Source organism: Coregonus lavaretus, assembly GCF_964263955.1.
Source record: "Coregonus lavaretus genome assembly, chromosome: 1".
Classification (NCBI taxonomy): domain Eukaryota; kingdom Metazoa; phylum Chordata; class Actinopteri; order Salmoniformes; family Salmonidae; genus Coregonus; species Coregonus lavaretus.
The window spans coordinates 50,837,528-50,858,737 of NC_139988.1; the positions used below are offsets into that span (position 1 = coordinate 50,837,528).

Sequence of the window (21,210 nt, forward strand, 5' to 3'; positions counted from 1 at the left end):
TTTCCTTTTTGGGATCTTTATTATCCACCCACACAGTTATGAACGCCATTATACCAGAGAAGAAGAAAAAATATTTTAAAAATCCGTGACCCGGAAGTCCTTAGTTATTCTTCCCTGCTTCATTGCGGTATCATTATAGATAGAAAAAGAGCCAGATAGCCTATTTCACCGGATGTATAAATGTGAAGCATTTTCTAATCGATGAAACATTTGATCTCAATACAGTTTTCTGTTCCCAAAACTAAAATCGGTTACAAACAGAGTGGACTAAGTTTTGTAGACTTGACCCTTTGCCAAAGTTTAACAAAAAATTGCGTTGTTCAGAAGGAGTGCATGTGCGAATAGAGTTATTGCACACGCGCACTACACAGAGTAGGCGTTCCCTAACGGAAATGCGCAAATACATGCTAAAACGCGCCAATAAGATCTCGCTAGCTCATGCTTGGCTCTGCACCCCTTCTTGCTTGTTCTGCCCACTATATTTCACTTCTTCCCATTTGAAACGACAGTCTGTGGTCTATCTTGGGTTAGTTATAAAACTATTTTGTGTAATCTTTCAACAACATTAACTTTCCGGAAATGCGTTGCTCATATTGATATCAAACGCTATCGATATAATATCAAATTATCTCTATTGGTGCCCACCACTACATGAATAAATAACACATTTATATTTAAATATCATTTCATTACTAAGCATATAGCTTCATTTCATCAGTCTGCTGTATCATTCAAGCGTAAAATCTTAACTTCTTTCAACTAAGTCATTTCCTATCTGATAAATCATGTAAAACATAGTCTCCCATGCCATTTTGAAAAAGTGTATCCACATTGCCCTCTCATTAGACTGCTTTAGAGAAAAGCACACATTAACACCAATACTGCTACTGTTTTCTAAAAGGTTGAAGCTGCGGATTCGACTTTTCTGGACCCTGCTTCTCTGCGGTGCAAATAGGCCTACCCATGAGAACTTTTTAAAATGCCGACCACATATTTCTGAGTGGGTGGAGTAGAAAGTGTTGCTGGGCATATAAACCTCAGTCCCCCATGAAATAACACCATATATAGATTCTACAGACCCTACTGAGTATTCCCTACAATACCTTTACTGCGGCTCCTAGAATAGTTTTTGCTCTATAAGCCAATATGTATTCTGTATACAGTGATTCACATTGTATCCAATGGAATAGGTGGAGTAAAAGGCCAGCAACACTCCATATTATTCAGTCCCCCATGAAATGGCACCATATATAGATTCTACAGACCCTACTGAGTATTCCATACAGTACTTTTACTGCGGCACCCAGAATATGTATTCCATATACAGTGATTCACATTGATGGAATTTATTTGACTTTGGAACATGTTTTAAAACCCAAATGTAATGCAAATGAATTATTGTTAATGTTTAGACAATTGTTTTTCTTATATCATGAATAAATACAGGATATTGACACTTTCCTACTATTACGTGTGGGACTTTTATTTCGAACGTTTCTGAAATTCCGTGACCCGGAAGTACGTTTTTAGTGTTGCCGATGTCATCTTGTTGAATAAAATAGTTAGCTAGTAAATCAAAATGTGACAGCATCTACTGCGTAATCATAACGTTATATTTGTCTAAATGTAGGCTTTTAAATCTCAGGGAAAATGTCACGTGTAAAGGATCAACTGGCCACGGTCATGGGGCTTTTAGTAAATGCAGCCGTGGTGGAAATAAGTAAATTGTGCACGAGTCAAAACGTTTACACCGATTCACAGAGGCAGTGCATTGGCCCTGGGACTGAGGTAAGTGTGTCACAAGCAGTGTTTACATTTGTCTAGCTAACCAGCTAGCATTGTGTTGGCACGGAAGTGTGTGTAACATAGGATAAATTGTATGGGTAGCTAACGTTAATTGTTTGTTTGACATTATCATGTCAAATGTCTTGGGTCAGAAAATTGGCATTGAGACTAGCTAGCTAGGAAGATAAGAAAAGAGTCAGTGTAATATGTTTGTGTCTTCTCCATATACAGCTGTCTGCCATCATGAAGAGATTGTGCAAAGAGGCCATGCAAAAAATAATTAGTCTCATTGATGAGGATACAGCTTCCCTGCGTCTGCAAGTGTCAGTGAGTCAGAGAGATAATCAGGTTCTGAAGGAGAATCTCCAGTTGATGGATGGGGACCTGAGGACGACTAGAGGGCTTGGAGAGGAGGGTGCAGAGGACAGGAAGACCCAAGGAACAGACGTGACTAAATTTGAGCGCTTGTCTGAAGTCAACAGTGGCATGGTAAGCTCCCATATATCCATATCTGGTCACCAATTTCTTGAATATGAATAAAGATGCAAATTAGTTGCTATTCAAGGAATGTAGCTTGCCTATGTTGGAGGTCAGAGTGTGTGTGTGTGTGTTTGGGGAAGGATACTTTCCACTGATTAATTATTTCACATCTAGTCTTCAGAGACGGAGGAGGAAAGTGCTGAATGGATCACGTTGAAGGAGGATACACTGCTACAGGACACCCAGACAGGACACACACATGAGGACGCAGGTAAGTAGTTATGAAGTCACCTTTCACGACATTCAGAATGGTCTGAATGTAGACAACTGACTGCATTACATCTTATATTCAGAACTTTTTAGAAAGTTTAAATTAAATGCTGGAACTGCAGCACAACAGCAGTGATAATAATATTGAATATCTACTGCCCAGATGGAGAATCCAGGACAGAGGCTGGGGAGGATGCTACTATTGACCACAACTTGGAGGAAGAGATTACTACACCACTCTCACCAGCAAAGGCTCAAGAGGACCAAGACTTACAGCCTGCTGCACCCACAGACATATCCAATGATGCTAAGATGGTGGCTCCCACAGTACATCAAATGAGACTGCGTGTGGTGAGACGCACAAAGGGCCAGAAATCTGTCAAAGGAGACAAATGTTTAAGCTGTGTACAGTGTGGGAAGGCTTTTAGTAAACTAAGTAACCTGAAAGCCCACCAGGTTGTCCACACGGGTGAGAGGCCATTTAAGTGCACGCAGTGCGGGAAGGGCTTTACAGCAAAGTGCAGTCTCAAAGTACACCATGTTATAGTGCACAAAAGGGAGAAGCGATTCAAGTGCACATACTGCGGGAAGATATTTGGCACCCAGAGCCAGCTTAACGAACACCAGATGGTTTTCAAAGGAGAGAAAGGGAAGGTATTAAGATGTACTTTGTGTGCTAAGGCTTTCCCTGCAAAATGTAGCCTCAAAGCTCACAGAATAGCTGTACACAGAGGAGAGAAGAGATTCAATTGCTCTCAGTGTGGGAAGGTTTTTGCCAGGCAGAGAGATATGATAGTACACCAGGGTGTACACACAGGAGAAAGACCATTTAAGTGTACAACATGTGGGAAGTCTTTTACAGCTAGACGAAGTTTAAATGTACATGTGCTGACTGTACACAAAGGAGAGAGACCTTTCAGCTGTGACATATGTGGCAATAGATTCAGCCAGAGAAGTGGCCTCAAGGCTCACCAAAGGACCCATACAGGAGAGAAACCCTACATATGTGATCAATGCGGAAAAGGCTTCAGCCTGAAAAGTGTACTTAATACCCACCACATAGTTCACACTGGTGAGAAAGCATTTAGCTGTGAGATCTGTGGCAAATGTTTTAGTTTAGCGCCTAACCTCCGCAGACACCAGCAGACTCACTCTGGCGTTAAATCATTCACCTGTGACATATGCCAGAAGAGTTTCACTCAAGCTAGTCATCTCAAAGTCCACCAGCGCATTCACACAGGTGAGAAAACGTTTGTATGTGACATATGTGGAAAGGGCTTCAACCAAAAGAGTTCTCTGATGATCCACCAGAAGATACACAGTGGGGACAAACCCTATGACTGCTCAGAGTGTGGAAAATGCTACCGGTCTGCAAACTATCTGAAAAGGCACCAGGTGATACACACAGAGAAAAAATCTCACTCTTGTGAAGAATGCGGAAAGAATTTCCACACTGCTACCAATCTCAAAACTCATCGTCGGGTCCACACAGGCAAGAAGCCGTTTACCTGTGATATATGTCAACAAGGATACAGCTCCCTGAGTTACTATAACAGTCACCGGCTCATTCACACTGAAGGGAAACCATTCAGCTGCACCATGTGTGAGAAGCACTTCGCCAAACAGCGTTTCCTCGATCTTCACCTACGCACTCACACTGGAGAGAGGCCTCATACCTGTGACCTGTGTGGGAAGAGCTTCAGTTTTGCACAGAACCTTGTTCGCCACAAACGTGTGCACACTGGGGAGAAACCGTTTCTCTGCCTTGTGTGTGGGAAGACGTTCAGCCAAGCGAACAATCTCAAGGCTCACCAGCAAGTGCACACTGGGGAAAAACCATACAACTGTTCCAAATGCAGGAAGAACTTCTCCTGTATGAGAAATTTGAAGGAACACAAGTGTATTGAAGTTCAAGAACAAATAGTGGAAGTGACTGTTGGAGACTGTCTCACTAGTACTGTAATAATATATGAATAATGGCACAATACCATCACGCCTGCCTAACTGGAGCTGCTTGGTAAGAATGCTATGAATGTTGCAAATCCATGAAGTAATTATAATTATAGAATATCTAGCTATTACACAAGATGCATAAATGACAATGCAATTATTCTACATCCATGGTCCTTCCATGGATTCCCCCTGATGTTATATTAGGATGGGTAACCTGGGCCTAGCCTATTGATAAGTACTACTATGTTATTATATGTATGTAATATGTATTTAATATGTCCTTGTTTCAACCCACATGCACCAGTAATGTTGCAGCATGAGTATTTTACAGTATGTTGCAATTCCTTTGCTCACTTTACAACTCAAGAAACAAGAGGTGTTGTACTTGTATTTTGTCCCTGTACATCTGAATTAAATACATCTTCTTAAAAACAAGTTATATATGTTTATTTGTTACCTATTGCCTGTGTCGCTGTTCAGTTGAACCAAAGAAAAGGTCTCCTTTAATGTAGGCTTAATTAATGTTGTGAGTTTAAAGATAATGAAATGCTTTAATTTAATTATTTGATTTCCTGAATGACAGTTTTTGTGTTGTATAGTTGTCTAGGCCTGAACTGTAGCAGCAAATGTAGGCGCAATCTATCAATCGATAAATGTATTTTGAAGTAAACAATATTCAGAACTTGGAGTTTTTCAATTTAAATGATTATACAAAATTCTTGCAACCAATAGAATGTTATACAGTGGGGGAAAAAAAGTATTTAGTCAGCCACCAATTGTGCAAGTTCTCCCACTTAAAAGATGAGAGAGGCCTGTAATTTTCATCATAGGTACACGTCAACTATGACAGACAAAATGAGAATTTTCTTTCCAGAAAATCATATTGTAGGATTTTTTATGAATTTATTTGCAAATTATGGTGGAAAATAAGTATTTGGTCAATAACAAAAGTTTCTCAATACTTTGTTATATACCCTTTGTTGGCAATGACACAGGTCAAAAGTTTTCTGTAAGTCTTCACAAGGTTTTCACACACTGTTGCTGGTATTTTGGCCCATTCCTCCATGCAGATCTCCTCTAGAGCAGTGATGTTTTGGGGCTGTCGCTGGGCAACACGGACTTTCAACTCCCTCCAAAGATTTTCTATGGGGTTGAGATCTGGAGACTGGCTATGCCACTCCAGGACCTTGAAATGCTTCTTACGAAGCCACTCCTTCGTTGCCCGGTCGGTGTGTTTGTCATGCTGAAAGACCCAGCCACGTTTCATCTTCAATGCCCTTGCTGATGGAAGGAGGTTTCACTCAAAATCTCACGATACATGGCCCCATTCATTCTTTCCTTTACACGGATCAGTCGTCCTGGTTCCTTTGCAGAAAAACAGCCCCAAAGCATGATGTTTCCACCCCCATGCTTCACAGTAGGTATGGTGTTCTTTGGATGCAACTCAGCATTCTTTGTCCTCCAAACACGACGAATTGAGTTTTTACCAAAACGTTCTATTTTGGTTTCATCTGACCATATGACATTCTCCCAATCCTCTTCTGGATCATCCAAATGCACTCTAGCAAACTTCAGACGGGCCTGGACATGTACTGGCTTAAGCAGGGGGACACGTCTGACACTGCAGGATTTGAGTCCCTGGCGGCGTAGTGTGTTACTGATGGTAGGCTTTGTTACTTTGGTCCCAGCTCTCTGCAGGTCATTCACTAGGTCCCCCCGTGTGGTTCTGGGATTTTTGCTCACCGTTCTTGTGATCATTTTGACCCTACGGGGTGAGATCTTGCGTGGAGCCCCAGATCGAGGGAGATTATCAGTGGTCTTGTATGTCTTCCATTTCCTAATAATTGCTCCCACAGTTGATTTCTTCAAACCAAGCTGCTTACCTATTGCAGATTCAGTCTTCCCAGCCTGGTGCAGGTCTACAATTTTGTTTCTGGTGTCCTTTGACAGCTCTTTGGTCTTGGCCATAGTGGAGTTTGGAGTGTGACTGTTTGAGGTTGTGGACAGGTGTCTTTTATACTGATAACAAGTTCAAACAGGTGCCATTAATACAGGTAACGAGTGGAGGACAGAGAATCCCCTTAAAGAAGAAGTTACAGGTCTGTGAGAGCCAGAAATCTTGCTTGTTTGTAGGTGACCAAATACTTATTTTCCACCATAATTTGCAAATAAATTCATAAAAAATCCTACAATGTGATTTTCCTGATTTTTTTCTCAATTTGTCTGTCATAGTTGACGTGTCCCTATGATGAAAATTACAGGTCTCTCTCATCTTTTTAAGTGGGAGAACATACACAATTGGTGGCTGACTAAATACTTTTTTCCCCCACTGTATATATGGGGGATACAACAAACCCAGCTCTGCAGATTCTGCTGCGAAGAGACCGAATCATTAGATCATTTGTTTTGGTACTGTCCATATGTAGCTTGTTTTTGGTCGCAGGTTCAGGAATGGCTGAAGAATTGCAACATTTACCTGGAGTTAACTCTGCAAATAGCACTGCTGGTGATCTGAAAAGTCATAGTCAATTGGTCAATAATATAATAATAATACTCTTAGCAAAAATGTTTATCTTTAATTTACAATCTGTAGAAACTATGAGAATGGAAAGGTTCAGAACTTTTGTGAAACATCACAGCAGAGTTGAAAAATACAGTATATGGCAAATAGAAATCAAAACTGGATGGTGTTCAGAGATATATGAGAGGGGTTGGGGGTAGCTGAAGGATGGGACTAAAAACAACCAAAACATAACTATTGTAAAATATACTGTGTCTGTAAAATGTATATAGTATGAATAAGCTGGAAGTAAAGCCTAAGTGTTGTTGTCCATTAGTGTACTCCAATTAGGGGAGGGGAGGTAGGGTTAGGGGAAAATAATAAAGAAAAATATATAAAAATATAAACAGTGCATTTGGAAATTATTCAGACCCCTTGACCTTTTCCACATTTTGTTATGTTACAGCCTTATTCTAAAAAAAAAATTTCCCTCATCAATCTACACACAATACCCCATAATGACAAAGCATAAATTTACATAAGTATTTGGGGAGTTTCTCCCATTCTTCTCTGCAGATCCTCTCAAGCTTTGTCAGGTTGGATGGGGAGCGTTGCTGCACAACTATTTTCAGGTATCTCCAGAGATGTTTGATCTTGTTCAAGTCCAGGCTCTGGCTAGGCCACTCAAGGACATTCAGAGACTTGTCCCGAAGCCACTCCTGCGTTGTCTTGGCTGTGTGCTTAGGGTCTTTGTCCTGTCGGAAGGTGAACCTTTGCCCCAGTCTTAGGTCCTGAGCACTCTGGAGCTGGTTTTCATCAAGGATGCTCCGTTCATCTTACCCTCGATCCTGACTAGTCTCCCAGTCCCTGCTGCTGAAAAACATCCCCACAGCATGATGCTGCTGCCACCACCATGCTTCACCGTAGGGATGGTGCCAGGTTTCCTCCAGACGTGACGCTTGGCATTCAGGCCAAAGAGTTCAGTCTTGGGTTAATCAGACCAGAGAATCTTGTTTCTCATGGTCTGCGAGTCCTTTAGGTGCCTTTTGGCAAACTCCAAGCGGGCTGTCATGTGCTTTTTACTGAGGAGTGGCTTCTGTCTGGCCACTCTACCATAAAAGCCTGATTGGTGGAGTGCTGCAGAGATGGTTGTCCTTCTGGAAGGTTCTCCCATCTCCACAGAGGAACTCTGGAGCTCTGTCAGAGTGACCATCGGGTTCTTGGTCACCTCCCTGACCAAGGCCCTTCTCCCCCGATTGCTCAGTTTGGCCGGGCGGCCAGCTCTAGGAAGAGTCTTGGTGGTTCCAAACTTCTTCCATTTAAGAATGATGGAGGCGACTGTGTTCTTGGGGACCTTCAATGCTGCAATTTTTTGGTACCCTTCCCCAGATCTGTGCCTCGACACAATCCTGTCTCGGAGCTCTAGGATAATTCCTTCGACCTCATGGCTTAGTTTTTGCTCTGAAATGCACTGTCAACTGTGGGACCTTATATAGACAGGTGTGTGCCTTTCCAAATCATATCCAATCAATTGAATTTACCACAGATGGACTCCAATCAAGTTGTGGAAACATCTCATGGGCAAAGAAATTCAAAAGGGGTGATGATATTAATTAATAGTAATTTCGATCCGAATGTGCAAATTGTCCAAATAGATACCCAAGGTAGATGGATTATTTTAAATATGTTATTGGACCATAAACAGATATGGCTCATTTATCTTTACGGACCAAATAATGATGATCCACAATTCTTTGACAATATATATAATAAATTATCAAGCCTGCAAGCAACTCAACAATATTATTATGGTGGGGGATTATAATACTGTTTTAAATAGCTCAATGGACCGTAAAGGAAATCACACCACAAACAATCACCCACATGCTCTTAAGGAAATTGTGAATGTCATGGATACATTAGAACTAGTAGATATATAGAGGCTTAAATATACTGATCTAGTGAGATATACATGGCGGAGACTGAATCAAGCTAGTCGTCTTGACTTCTTTCTTATCTCATTCTCGTTGGCACCAAAAGTAAAAAAAAGTGTTGATAGGGGACAGAATGCGGTCGGACCATTATATAATAGGCATATACATTACTCTTACTGAATTTCCACGTGGGCGAGGATATTGGAAATTTAATCAAAGCCTATTGGATGATAATTTATTTATAATTAGAAAAAAGGAATTTATAACTGACTTTTTCCAACATAACATAGGTACAGCGAATCCCCTTATTGTATGGGACACCTTTAAATGTGCCTTTAGAGGCCATGCAATTCAGTACTCATCTCGAAAACAAAAGCAATTTAGGTCAAAAGAGTTTATACTAAGAAAGGAAATAGAAAGTCTAACAGAACAGATAGATGGCAATAAAAACTGTAACATAGAGGCTCAGAATAAATTAGAGGAAAAACAAAAATAAATGGAGAAACTTATTCAAGAAAGATCAAGTGTAATATATTATAAAAATAAAGCAAACTGGATGGAATATGGGGAAAAATGCACAAAATTATTTTTTAATCTTCAACATAGGAATGCTACCAAAAAGAACTTAATGAAACTGGTTACAATTGACGGAGTCACCCATAATTCACCAAATGATATTTTGAAGGAAGAAACAAAGTACTTTAAGCATATGTTTTCTTTTCAGTCGCCTCCATCTCCTCTAACTGAAGCTAATTGTAGAGATTTTTTTTCTATTGATAATGTCAAATTAACAGCCACACAGAAAGACTCATGTGAAGGTGAAATTACAGAGGAGGAACTTCTGGATGCAATTAAAGACTTTAAGTCCGGGAAAACTCCAGGGTTGGATGGCATACCAGTCGAGGTATACCAAACCTTTTTTGATATACTAAGAGGACCGTTATTAGCAGGTTTTAACCACTCCTATGTAAATGGTAGATTATCTGACACTCAAGAAGATCTGATCTCATTATTACTGAAACAGGATACAAGTGGAAAATATAAAGATCCAGTCCATTTACAAAATTGGAGGCCCCTTACACTTCAGTGTTGTGATGCAAAAATCCTAGCAAAATGTATAGCGCATAGAATTAAAAAGGTATTGTCGGATATTATTCATTCTAATCAGACAGGTTTTTTACATGGAAGATACATTGGAGATAATATAAGGCAAGTATTGGAAACAATAGAACACTATGGAAAATATGGGAAACCAGGCCTGCTATTCATAGCAGACTTCGAAAAGGCATTTGATAAAGTTCGACTGGGGTTTATATATAAATGCCTGGAGCATTTCAATTTTGGAGAATCTCTTATAAAATGGGTCAAAATCATGTATAGTAACCCTAGGTGTAAAACAGTAAATAATGGCTATTTCTCAGAAAGTTTTAAACTGTCAAGAGGAGTGAAACAAGGTTGTCCACTATCGGCATATCTATTTATTGTGGCCATCGAGATGTTAGCTATTAAAATCAGATCCAATAATAATATCAGAGGATTAGAAATACAGGGCTTAAAAACAAAGGTGTCATTGTACGTAGATGATTCATGTTTTCTTTTAGATCCACAACTAGAATCCCTCCACAGCCTCATAGAGGATCTAGATACATTTTCTAACCTCTCTGGATTACAACCAAATTATGACAAATGTACTATATTACGTATTGGATCACTAAAAAATACAATTTTTACATTACCATGTAGTTTACCAATAAAATGGTCTGATGGTGATGTGGATATACTCGGAATACATATCCCAAAGGAAATAAATGATCTCACTTCAATACATTTTAATAGAAAGTTAGCAAAAATAGATAAGATCTTACTACCATGGAAAGGAAAATACCTGTCAATTTGTGGAAAAATCACCCTGATTAACTCTTTAGTATTATCCCAGTTTACCTATTTGCTTATGGTCTTGCCTACGCCTAGCAAACCATTTTTTAAATTATATGAGAAAAAAATATTCAATTTTATTTGGAACGGCAAGCCAGACAAAATTAAAAGAGCATATTTATATAATGAATATGAATTTGGAGGACAGAAATTATTAAATATTAAAGCATTAGACCTATCACTAAAATCTTCAGTCATACAAAAGTTATACTTAAATCCGAACTGGTTCTCAAGCAAATTAGTAAGATTGTCTCACCCAATGTTCAAGAAAGGCCTTTTTCCCTTTATTCAGATTACAACCTCTCACTTTCAGTTATTTGAAAAGGAAATAATCTCCCAAATGTCACTATTTCTAAAACAAGCCATAGAAAGTTGGTTGCAATTTCAATTTAATCCTCCAGAAACGACAGAACAAATAATGCAACAAATATTGTGGTTAAATTCAAATATACTAATTGACAAAAAACCTTTATTTTTTGACAGAATGTTTAAAAAAGGTATAATCTTCGTAAATGATATCATCGGTAGGACTGGTGGAGTTATGTCGCACATGCAGCTAACAAAAACATATGGAAATGTCTGCTCTACCCAAAATTACAACCAAATAATTGCAGCCTTACCGCAAAAGTGGAAGAGGAAAGTGGAAGGGGGAGAAAGTAAGGAACTTGTCTGTCGGCCTTGCATTAAAGAACATAATTGGTTAAGGAAAACTGTGATAAATAAAAAAGTATATCAGTTTCACTTAAGGACCAAAGGATTGACAGCCGTCCCATATAGATTGCAAAATAGTTGGGAAGAGATCTTTGACGTACCGATCCCATGGCATAGTGTTTATGAACTGACACGCAAAACGACACCGGATTCAAAAATTAGAATCTTTCAATTTAAATTATTATATAAAATTCTTGCTACCAATAGAATGTTATTTATATGGGGGATACAATCTTCCCAGCTCTGCAGATTTTGCTGTGAAGAGACAGAATCATTAGATCATTTGTTTTGGTTCTGTCCATTTGTAGCTTGTTTTTGGACACAGGTCCAGGAATGGCTAAAGGATTGCAATATTTACCTGGAACTAACCTTGCAGATAGCATTACTGGGTGATCTGAAAAGTCATAGTCAATCAATCAATAATATAATAATACTTTTAGCAAAAATGTTTATTTTTAATTCACAATCTGTAGAAGCAATGAGAATAGAAAGGTTCAGAACTTTTGTAAAACATCACAGTACGGTTGAAATATACATGGCAAATAGAAATCCTATATGGATGGTGTTAAGAGATAGATGGGAGGTATTGAATAGAGTTGAAGGATGGGACTAATAACAAATAACAACAAATAATAACAAAGATAGCTAATAATGTAAGCATACTGTGTCCATAATAAGTATATAGGTTGTGTGTTGGGAGCTTTTGGGAAAGAGCACAGTTAGAAAGATATGGCATAGAGAAGCAAACCGGATGGACATCATGAAAATGATCGGAGAGGTTGAGAGTAGAAGAAGTTCAGGAGCAAAAAATATATATATATATATATATATATATATATATATATATATATATATATATATATATATATATATATATATATATAATAGAATTATTGTAAAATTAACTGTGTCCATAAGGTGTAGATAGTAAGTATAGACCGGAAGTAGAGGCCTGGGCATTGTTGTTCACTAATTTACTCCAAGTAGGGAAAGGATGGCGGGGTTGAAAAGTAATAAAGGGGAGTATATATATATTTAAAAAAAACTAAAAAAACATGGGGGATTGGAAGTGATGCAGACAATTACATTGATAGAAGATACAATCTATCTGCAATATTAAGCTGATCCATTCCCCCCAAAAAAATAAAAATAAAAAACAAATAAGAAAAAATTAAAAACGAACAAATAAAAATAATTAAATCAAATCAAATGAAAAAAAAAAAAAAAGTTGTGGAAACATCTCAAGGATGATCAATGGAAACAGGATGCACCTGAGCTCAATTTTGAGTCTCATAGCAAAGGGTCTGAATACTTATGTAAATAAGGTATTTCTGTTTTTGATTTTTTAAACATTTGCAAACATTTCTAAAAACCTGTTCTCACGTTGTCATTATAGGGTATTGTGTGTAGATTGGTGAGATTATAAAAAAAAGGCTGTAACAAAATGTGGAAAAGGTAAAGGGGTCTGAATGCTTTCCAAATGCACTGTATATATTTTGTATATTTACAAAAAATATATGTGGGGGATTTGAAATTATGCAGAAAATTACGTTGATGGAAGCCACAATCTATCTGCAATATTAAAGCTGATCTACCCCCTAAAAAAAAAATAAGGGAAAAAAAGGTTATTACGCTATCATGACGTCAAATTAAACTGTATAAAAAGGGTCTGAAACAAGGTCATTTGGTCTTTCAACTTCATTTGCGACTGAACCAGGACAGATCTGCCCAGTCACTAATTTCTGGGTGCTCTGAGCAGATTCTGCCCTGCATTTACAGGGAGCAGACAGCAACCGTGGCCTCCTCCCTGATCAACCAGCCCGTCATCAAGGAGACTCGGCTTGAGGCGGCTGAGCTCATCATAGAGGAGACTGCTTGAGGTGGCTGAGGTGGAGTCCTTGGCCATGACAAAGAGACTGCCTCAAAGTTCTGCGAGGCTATCTCAGAGTCAAAGCTGAAGGTCTCTGCCTGGAAGAGGCGCAGTGGTCTAAGAGGCGCAGTGGTCTAAGGCACTGCATCGCAGTGCTAACTGTGCCACTAGAGATCCTGGTTCGAATCCAGGCTCTGTCGCAGCCGGCCGCGACCGGGAGACTCATGGGCGGCGCACAATTGGCCCAGCGTCGTCCAGGGTAGGGGAGGGAATGGCCGGCAGGGATGTAGCTCAGTTGATAGAGCATGGCGTTTGCAACGCCAGGGTTGTGGGTTCGATTCCCACGGGGGGCCAGTATAAAAAAATATATATATACAGTGGGGGAAAAAAGTATTTAGTCAGCCACCAATTGTGCAAGTTCTCCCACTTAAAAAGATGAGAGAGGCCTGTAATTTTCATCATATGTACACGTCAACTATGACAGACAAAATGAGGAAAAAAATTCCAGAAACTCACATTGTAGGATTTTTTATGAATTTATTTGCAAATGATGGTGGAAAATAAGTATTTGGTCAACTTCAAACAAGCAAGATTTCTGGCTCTCACAGACCTGTAACTTCTTCTTTAAGAGGCTCCTCTGTCCTCCACTCGTTACCTGTATTAATGGCACCTGTTTGAACTTGTTATCAGTATAAAAGACACCTGTCCACAACCTCAAACAGTCACACTCCAAACTCCACTATGGCCAAGACCAAAGAGCTGTCAAAGGACACCAGAAACAAAATTGTAGACCTGCACCAGGCTGGGAAGACTGAATCTGCAATAGGTAAGCAGCTTGGTTTGAAAAAATCTACTGTGGGAGCAATTATTAGGAAATGGAAGACATACAAGACCACTGATAATCTCCCTCGATCTGGGGCTCCACGCAAGATCTCACCCCGTGGGGTCAAAATGATCACAAGAACGGTGAGCAAAAATCCCAGAACCACACGGGGGGACCTAGTGAATAACCTGCAGAGAGCTGGGACCAAAGTAACAAAGCCTACCATCAGTAACACACTACGCCGCCAGGGACTCAAATCCTGCAGTGTCAGACGTGTCCCCCTGCTTAAGCCAGTACATGTCCAGGCCCCTCTGAAGTTTGCTAGAGTGCATTTGGATGATCCAGAAGAGGATTGGGAGAATGTCATATGGTCAGATGAAACCAAAATATAACTTTTTGGTAAAAACTCAACTCGTTGTGTTTGGAGGACAAAGAATGCTGAGTTGCATCCAAAGAACACCATACCTACTGTGAAGCATGGGGGTGGAAACATCATGCTTTGGGGCTGTTTATCTGCAAAGGTACCAGGACGACTGATCCGTGTAAAGGAAAGAATGAATGGGGCCATGTATCGTGAGATTTTGAGTGAAAACCTCCTTCCATCAGCAAGGGCATTGAAGATGACACGTGGCTGGGTCTTTCAGCATGACAATGATCCCAAACACACCACCCGGGCAACGATGGAGTGGCTTCGTAATAAGCATTTCAAGGTCCTGGAGTGGCCTAGCCAGTCTCCAAATCTCAATCCCATAGAAAATCTTTGGAGGGAGTTGAAAGTCTGTGTTGCCCAGCGACAGCCCCAAAACATCACTGCTCTAGAGGAGATCTGCATGGAGGAATGGGCCAAAATACCAGCAACAGTGTGTGAAAACCTTGTGAAGACTTACAGAAAACGTTTGACCTGTGTCATTGCCAACAAAGGGTATATAACAAAGTATTGAGAAACTTTTGTTATTGACCAAATACTTATTTTCCACCATCATTTGCAAATAAATTCATTAAAAATCCTACAATTTGATTTTCTGGATTTTTTTTTCTCATTTTGTCTGTCATAGTTGACGTGTACCTATGATGAAAATGACAGGCCTCTCTCATCTTTTTAAGTGGGAGAACTTGCACAATTGGTGGCTGACTAAATACTTTTTTTCCCCACTGTATGTGTTCACTAACTGTAAGTCGCTCTGGATAAGAGCGTCTGCTAAATGACTAAAATGTAAATGTAAATGAAATCCAGGGTGGAGGACCGGTCAGGTTGCTGCTTCCCCTACTGGCAATTTAAACTGCTCTGAGGGGACCCCTGTCAGAGCGGAGACTTCTCCTGGCCCTTTGCCGTCTTCCCCAGGTGCGAGGAGGTGGTCACTCTGTAGGAGAGAGTTCCTGTAGAGCAGCCTACCTCCAGCATCACTTGTTTCAGGGTGCTCTGAGCAGACTCAAACAGTGAAGCCAAAGATCTCCGCCTAGAACACTAGGGTGGAGGACCAGTCAGACTGCTACAACTCCCCTACTGGCAGTTTGAACTGCTCTGCAACAGCAAATAATGGGTGCATTCCTCTGCCCAGGTGTTGCTGACACATGCCAGATCTTACAACACCTGGATAGGTATTTTACGTATCAGCTAATCACATCATCTGTTATAGCAACCTGTCAGTCGATGACAGTCAATGACATGGCACGCAACCATTGGTTGACGCATGCAACGTCTGAGCAAGAGAACACGACCAGAGTCACCCCAGGAGTATGTGCATTGTGACATCACAGTTGCTTAAAGGGGCAATCCGCAGTTGAAACAATAACAAAGTGTTCGCTGTTTTGGTAAAAAGCTGAGGGATGTGGATGGAGAACTGTTACCACTCTTAAATTCATAGACAGAGCTATGGATGCAAGGAGTGACCATCCATAATATCAATATGATAGTATTAACCATGTTTTGAGGCTATACGGTGTTTGTTTGCATTTACTTTGTTTACAAACATTATAGTAAAAAAAACATATTTTGGGTTCTGATGGGGTATGACAGTTGAACAAAGCTCATGAGGCATTTCTAAGTTATATTCTCCAAGAATCAATGGGTACATATCATTAATTTATAAGTCAAAAAATTGATGTAGCAACTGCAGATTGCCGCTTTAACATTACCAACCACCGACAACACAAAAACTGTGAAAATAAACAAAAATACAAAACACATTGGAATTTAAAGTAGCCTACCCAATGGTCCCAGATGATGCATTTTTTAAACCCAAAATTTAGAAAATCTGCCCTAAATGCATTGGAATTGTAGAGGCATGGGTTTCCACCAGATTTGTTATACCAGTCATACCTTTCAAATCAGTGAAGGAAAGTGAACAAGTGCACACTTTGGGAGGGAGGAATATAACTGGGACATAGCCAGTGTCACATGTAATCATTCATGGCCATGGGGCAAGGAAGTTTGCATTGGGTGATATCAGGTAGCTTAGTGGTTAAGAGCGTTGTGCCAGTAACCGAAAGGTCGCTGGTTCTAATCCCCAAGCTGACTAGGTGAAAAATCTGTCGATGTGCCCTTGAGCAAGGCACTTAACCCTAATTGCTCATGTAAGTCGCTCTGGATAAGAGCGTCTGCTAAATGACTAAAATGTAATATCAGAGAAGAGGAGGCGAAGCGAGAGGGTTTATTTACTCTGCCCAAAATCTGTCCACGTTAAGCAGATAATTAATTATTAAGAAAGTGGTTTGTTTATATTTCTACCATTGTGGCAAGATGGAGTAGGCCAGGGGTGAAAGTAGTTATAATATCTTCCCGTTATGGGACCTCATGCACCAACATTTTTTATGGGCCTAATCATAGAATTACATATAGAATCCCTATTAATTCAATAGGATCTCTGTGGGCCTAGTCGTAAAGATTTGTCTTTTAACTTTTAAAATGTATTACCTTTTATTGTTGCATAAACACAAGCAGTTTCCATCTGATTGTCAAACAATCACTTCAAAGGGCTCCTTTACTCGGCTACCCGCGCACGTTCATCCACTCGCAACATATTTCTAGCCTCCAAACAGTGGTGAATGGAACAGTGGTGACCCGTCATTCAGGGCAGAGCCCCACCTGTTTTGAGCCTCACATTTTTTTGAGGGGGTTGCCTGTTTTGGCATTAATACGTGTCACATATCAGTTTGCAAACAATGTAAAATTATATATACAGTGGGGGAAAAAAGTATTTAGTCAGCCACCAATTGTGCAAGTTCTCCCACTTAAAAAGATGAGAGAGGCCTGTAGTTTTCATCATAGGTACACGTCAACTATGACAGACAAAATGAGAAAAAAATATCCAGAAAATCACATTGTAGGATTTTTTATGAATTTATTTGCAAATTATGGTGGAAAATAAGTATTTGGTCAATAACAAAAGTTTCTCAATACTTTGTTATATACACTTTGTTGGCAATGACACAGGTCAAACGTTTTCTGTAAGTCTTCACAAGGTTTTCACACACTGTTGCTGGTATTTTGGCCCATTCCTCCATGCAGATCTCCTCTAGAGCAGTGATGTTTTGGGGCTGTCGCTGGGCAACACGGACTTTCAACTCCCTCCAAAGATTTTCTATGGGGTTGAGATCTGGAGACTGGCTAGGCCACTCCAGGACCTTGAAATGCTTCTTACGAAGCCACTCCTTCGTTGCCCGGGTGGTGTGTTTGGGATCATTGTCATGCTGAAAGACGCAGGCACGTTTCATCTTCAATGCCCTTGCTGATGGAAGGAGGTTTTCACTCAAAATCTCACGATACATGGCCCCATTCATTCTTTCCTTTACACGAATCAGTCGTCCTGGTCCCTTTGCAGAAAAACAGCCCCAAAGCATGATGTTTCCACCCCCATGCTTCACAGTAGGTATGGTGTTCTTTGGATGCAACTCAGCATTCTTTGTCCTCCAAACACGACGAGTTGAGTTTTTACCAAAAAGTAATATTTTGGTTTCATCTGACCATATGACATTCTCCCAATCCTCTTCTGGATCATCCAAATGCACTCTAGCAAACTTCAGATGGGCCTGGACATGTACTGGCTTAAGCAGGGGGACACGTCTGGCACTGCAGGATTTGAGTCCCTGGCGGCGTAGTGTGTTACTGATGGTAGGCTTTGTTACTTTGGTCCCAGCTCTCTGCAGGTCATTCACTAGGTCCCCCCGTGTGGTTCTGGGATTTTTGCTCACCGTTCTTGTGATCATTTTGACCCCACAGGGTGAGATCTTGCGTGGAGCCCCAGATCGAGGGAGATTATCAGTGGTCTTGTATGTCTTCCATTTCCTAATAATTGCTCCCACAGTTGATTTCTTCAAACCAAGCTGCTTACCTATTGCAGATTCAGTCTTCCCAGCCTGGTGCAGGTCTACAATTTTGTTTCTGGTGTCCTTTGACAGCTCTTTGGTCTTGGCCATAGTGGAGTTTGGAGTGTGTCTTTTATACTGATAACAAGTTCAAACAGGTGCCATTAATACAGGTAACGAGTGGAGGACAGAGGAGCCTCTTAAAGAAGAAGTTACAGGTCTGTGAGAGCCAGAAATCTTGCTTGTTTGTAGGTGACCAAATACTTATTTTCCACCATAATTTGCAAATAAATTCATTAAAAATCCTACAATGTGATTTTCTGGATTTTTTAAAATCAATTTGTCTGTCATAGTTGACGTGTACCTATGATGAAAATTACAGGCCTCTCTCATCTTTTTAAGTGGGAGAACTTGCACAATTGGTGGCTGACTAAATACTTATTTTCCCCACTGTAATAATTTAGTTAATAAAGCCGCATACAAACATGGTCTCTTTTTTGCTTTCTTGAGTAAGGAAGCTCCAAAATGCAGGTGTTTCAGCCTAGCTCAGTGCTTTCTGTGGTGGGGCAGCCAGCGGGTTGGTAATGTTCTCTAGTTGCGCCGTGATTGGCTCAGTGTTCTGTCACTCATGGGGACACTAGTTACCACCAAATCTAAGGGTAGAGCGCGAAAATTCAAGCCCCTTGGGTGCTGCCATAGAGTTACATTAGAAGTACCCATCCAAGAAGGCTCAAGGTCATTGGCCACAGATAAAATGACGTCAAATCACGTTATATCTACAGTAGCTTTGATTGGACTGATCATGTTAACATCATACTTTCAAAATCTTAGCTAGCAGTCATCATCATTAATCAAGTCGACAATCTACTGGCAAATCCTTTTTAATCCTTGTCATATGAAGAGAAATTATAGATAAAACATATCGGTGCTCATCAGCCAACATTACACAACAAGTTGGAAATCGCAAATTCAACAATGAGTGGTTTGGATGGAATCATTGGCTACCTGCAAGCATTGCAAAGAAATCACTAGCCTGTTATTCAGTGGAGTGTCTGTGTGGTCCCAAGTCTGGGTTTAAGGGTCTCCTTTCCAAGCTTAAAATTATAAACATTCAACATTGGCCATGCTGTCAATCCAGCATGATTTCTGCCATACTCAAAACAACTGTTGACTCGGATCTGGGAAATCTGACTTCAGTGAGTTCAAGACAGCTGGGAACTCGGGAAAAAACGAACTCAGACTGGGAAAATACGTTTTGAACGTCATCCAACTCGGAATTGTAAGTCGGGAACTCTGCCTCTTTCTAGAGCTACGACCTGAAGATCACTGACGTCATCATGATTCAACCATGTTTTTTTCAGAGTTCCCAGTTGTCTTGAAAGCACCATAAATCCAGAGAATGCCAGACTTTGATGACAGTTTGATGACAAAATTTGCCCACGAAGGACCGCCACGAAACCTTCCCGTTCAAGTGAGCACAGCACAACAAGGTGAGTCCAAAGATGTCTTGTATTCTGCTGCATAAATTATGTAATAAGCCAGGGAGGTATGTATACTGTAGCTAAGAAAGTAATACTAAGTGTGCTAAATTATGTAAATGTGAGTGTATGTTGTGTAGTAAGCTGTTAGCAGCCCATGTGCCTCACCCTAACAATTTGGTATATTTTCCCCTCTTAATTTTGCTTACTGTTCTGACTTGGTGGTGCACATGTAGCCTATAACCTGTTATAGAGAAATGTAACCATAGAATATTGGAAGAGCTTTTATTGTCTGCTTATATGCCCCCTTTATTTATCCTACGGTTCTGACTTGGTGTACAGGGAGAACACTGTAAGAACGGCCCATGTTCTGAATTCTGTCGCTGTACATTTCAAAAGTGCTAAACAAATAGTTATATTGACTACGTCCGTCCTAGCTCGCTCATTAATGTTTTAATTGAAATTATGGATTGCCTCTTATCCGCTTGTCATCCCCTTATGCCACAGTTTGTACATCTAAATTGTCAGTAGAAACCACATTTTTTTAAGCAAGTCAGCCATATCAGCTATGTTTTTTTTAAAGGTAGTAAATTAGGCTGAATGAACTGTTTCGCTGCCAGACAAGGCTCCGCTGATAGCCAGGTGTAGCAGTGGTAAGGTGTTGGGACTGCTGTTGGGACTCTGCAGTTGGGACAGCTTTATGTAGGCCCTAACAGTTTGTGGGCAGCATTTGTCACCGTTATAGTGCAATTAATGAATTGTTTAGTGTTGTGTTGTGTAGTGGCTTAGCTGGCAGGCATCCCCAAATTTTTGTTTTGTTTTCCCCACCAAGATTGACATGCTAAGCCACTACACACTGGAATGGAAAGGGACGTCTTTTACACAAAACACCAAAAAGTGTAGACCTAATGACATTTGGCAATTGTCAGTAGGCCAGAATTTATGCGCCCACTGCTGTCCGCGCGTCTCGGTGTCGGCCACTCATCTCTGCCTTGGCAAAACTTCAGTGTTCTTGACGAACGACATCACATTTTGAAGCCTAGGCTATACCACCTGTTTTCAAGTCCATTCGCACATTTTTCATGCCTCTGACATGCGGTAATGATAAATGATGGTGTAATAGCCTACAGTTTTCTTGACATTTTCTTTAAAAAAAAAATTTGTTT

The 21,210-nt window shown here is 40.3% G+C and overlaps 1 protein-coding gene across 1 annotated transcript; it reads left to right on the forward strand.

Moving 5' to 3' along the window:
- Positions 1-1,537: 1,537 nt before the first annotated feature.
- LOC311102986 (uncharacterized protein) lies at positions 1,538-4,915 on the forward strand. The gene is made up of 4 exons (XM_084144487.1): positions 1,538-1,788; positions 2,017-2,274; positions 2,440-2,536; positions 2,699-4,915. The coding sequence occupies exons 1-4, from the start codon at positions 1,651-1,653 to the stop codon at positions 4,510-4,512; spliced, it is 2,307 nt and encodes a 768-aa protein (XP_084000613.1). The 5' UTR covers positions 1,538-1,650; the 3' UTR covers positions 4,513-4,915.
- Positions 4,916-21,210: the final 16,295 nt, after the last annotated feature.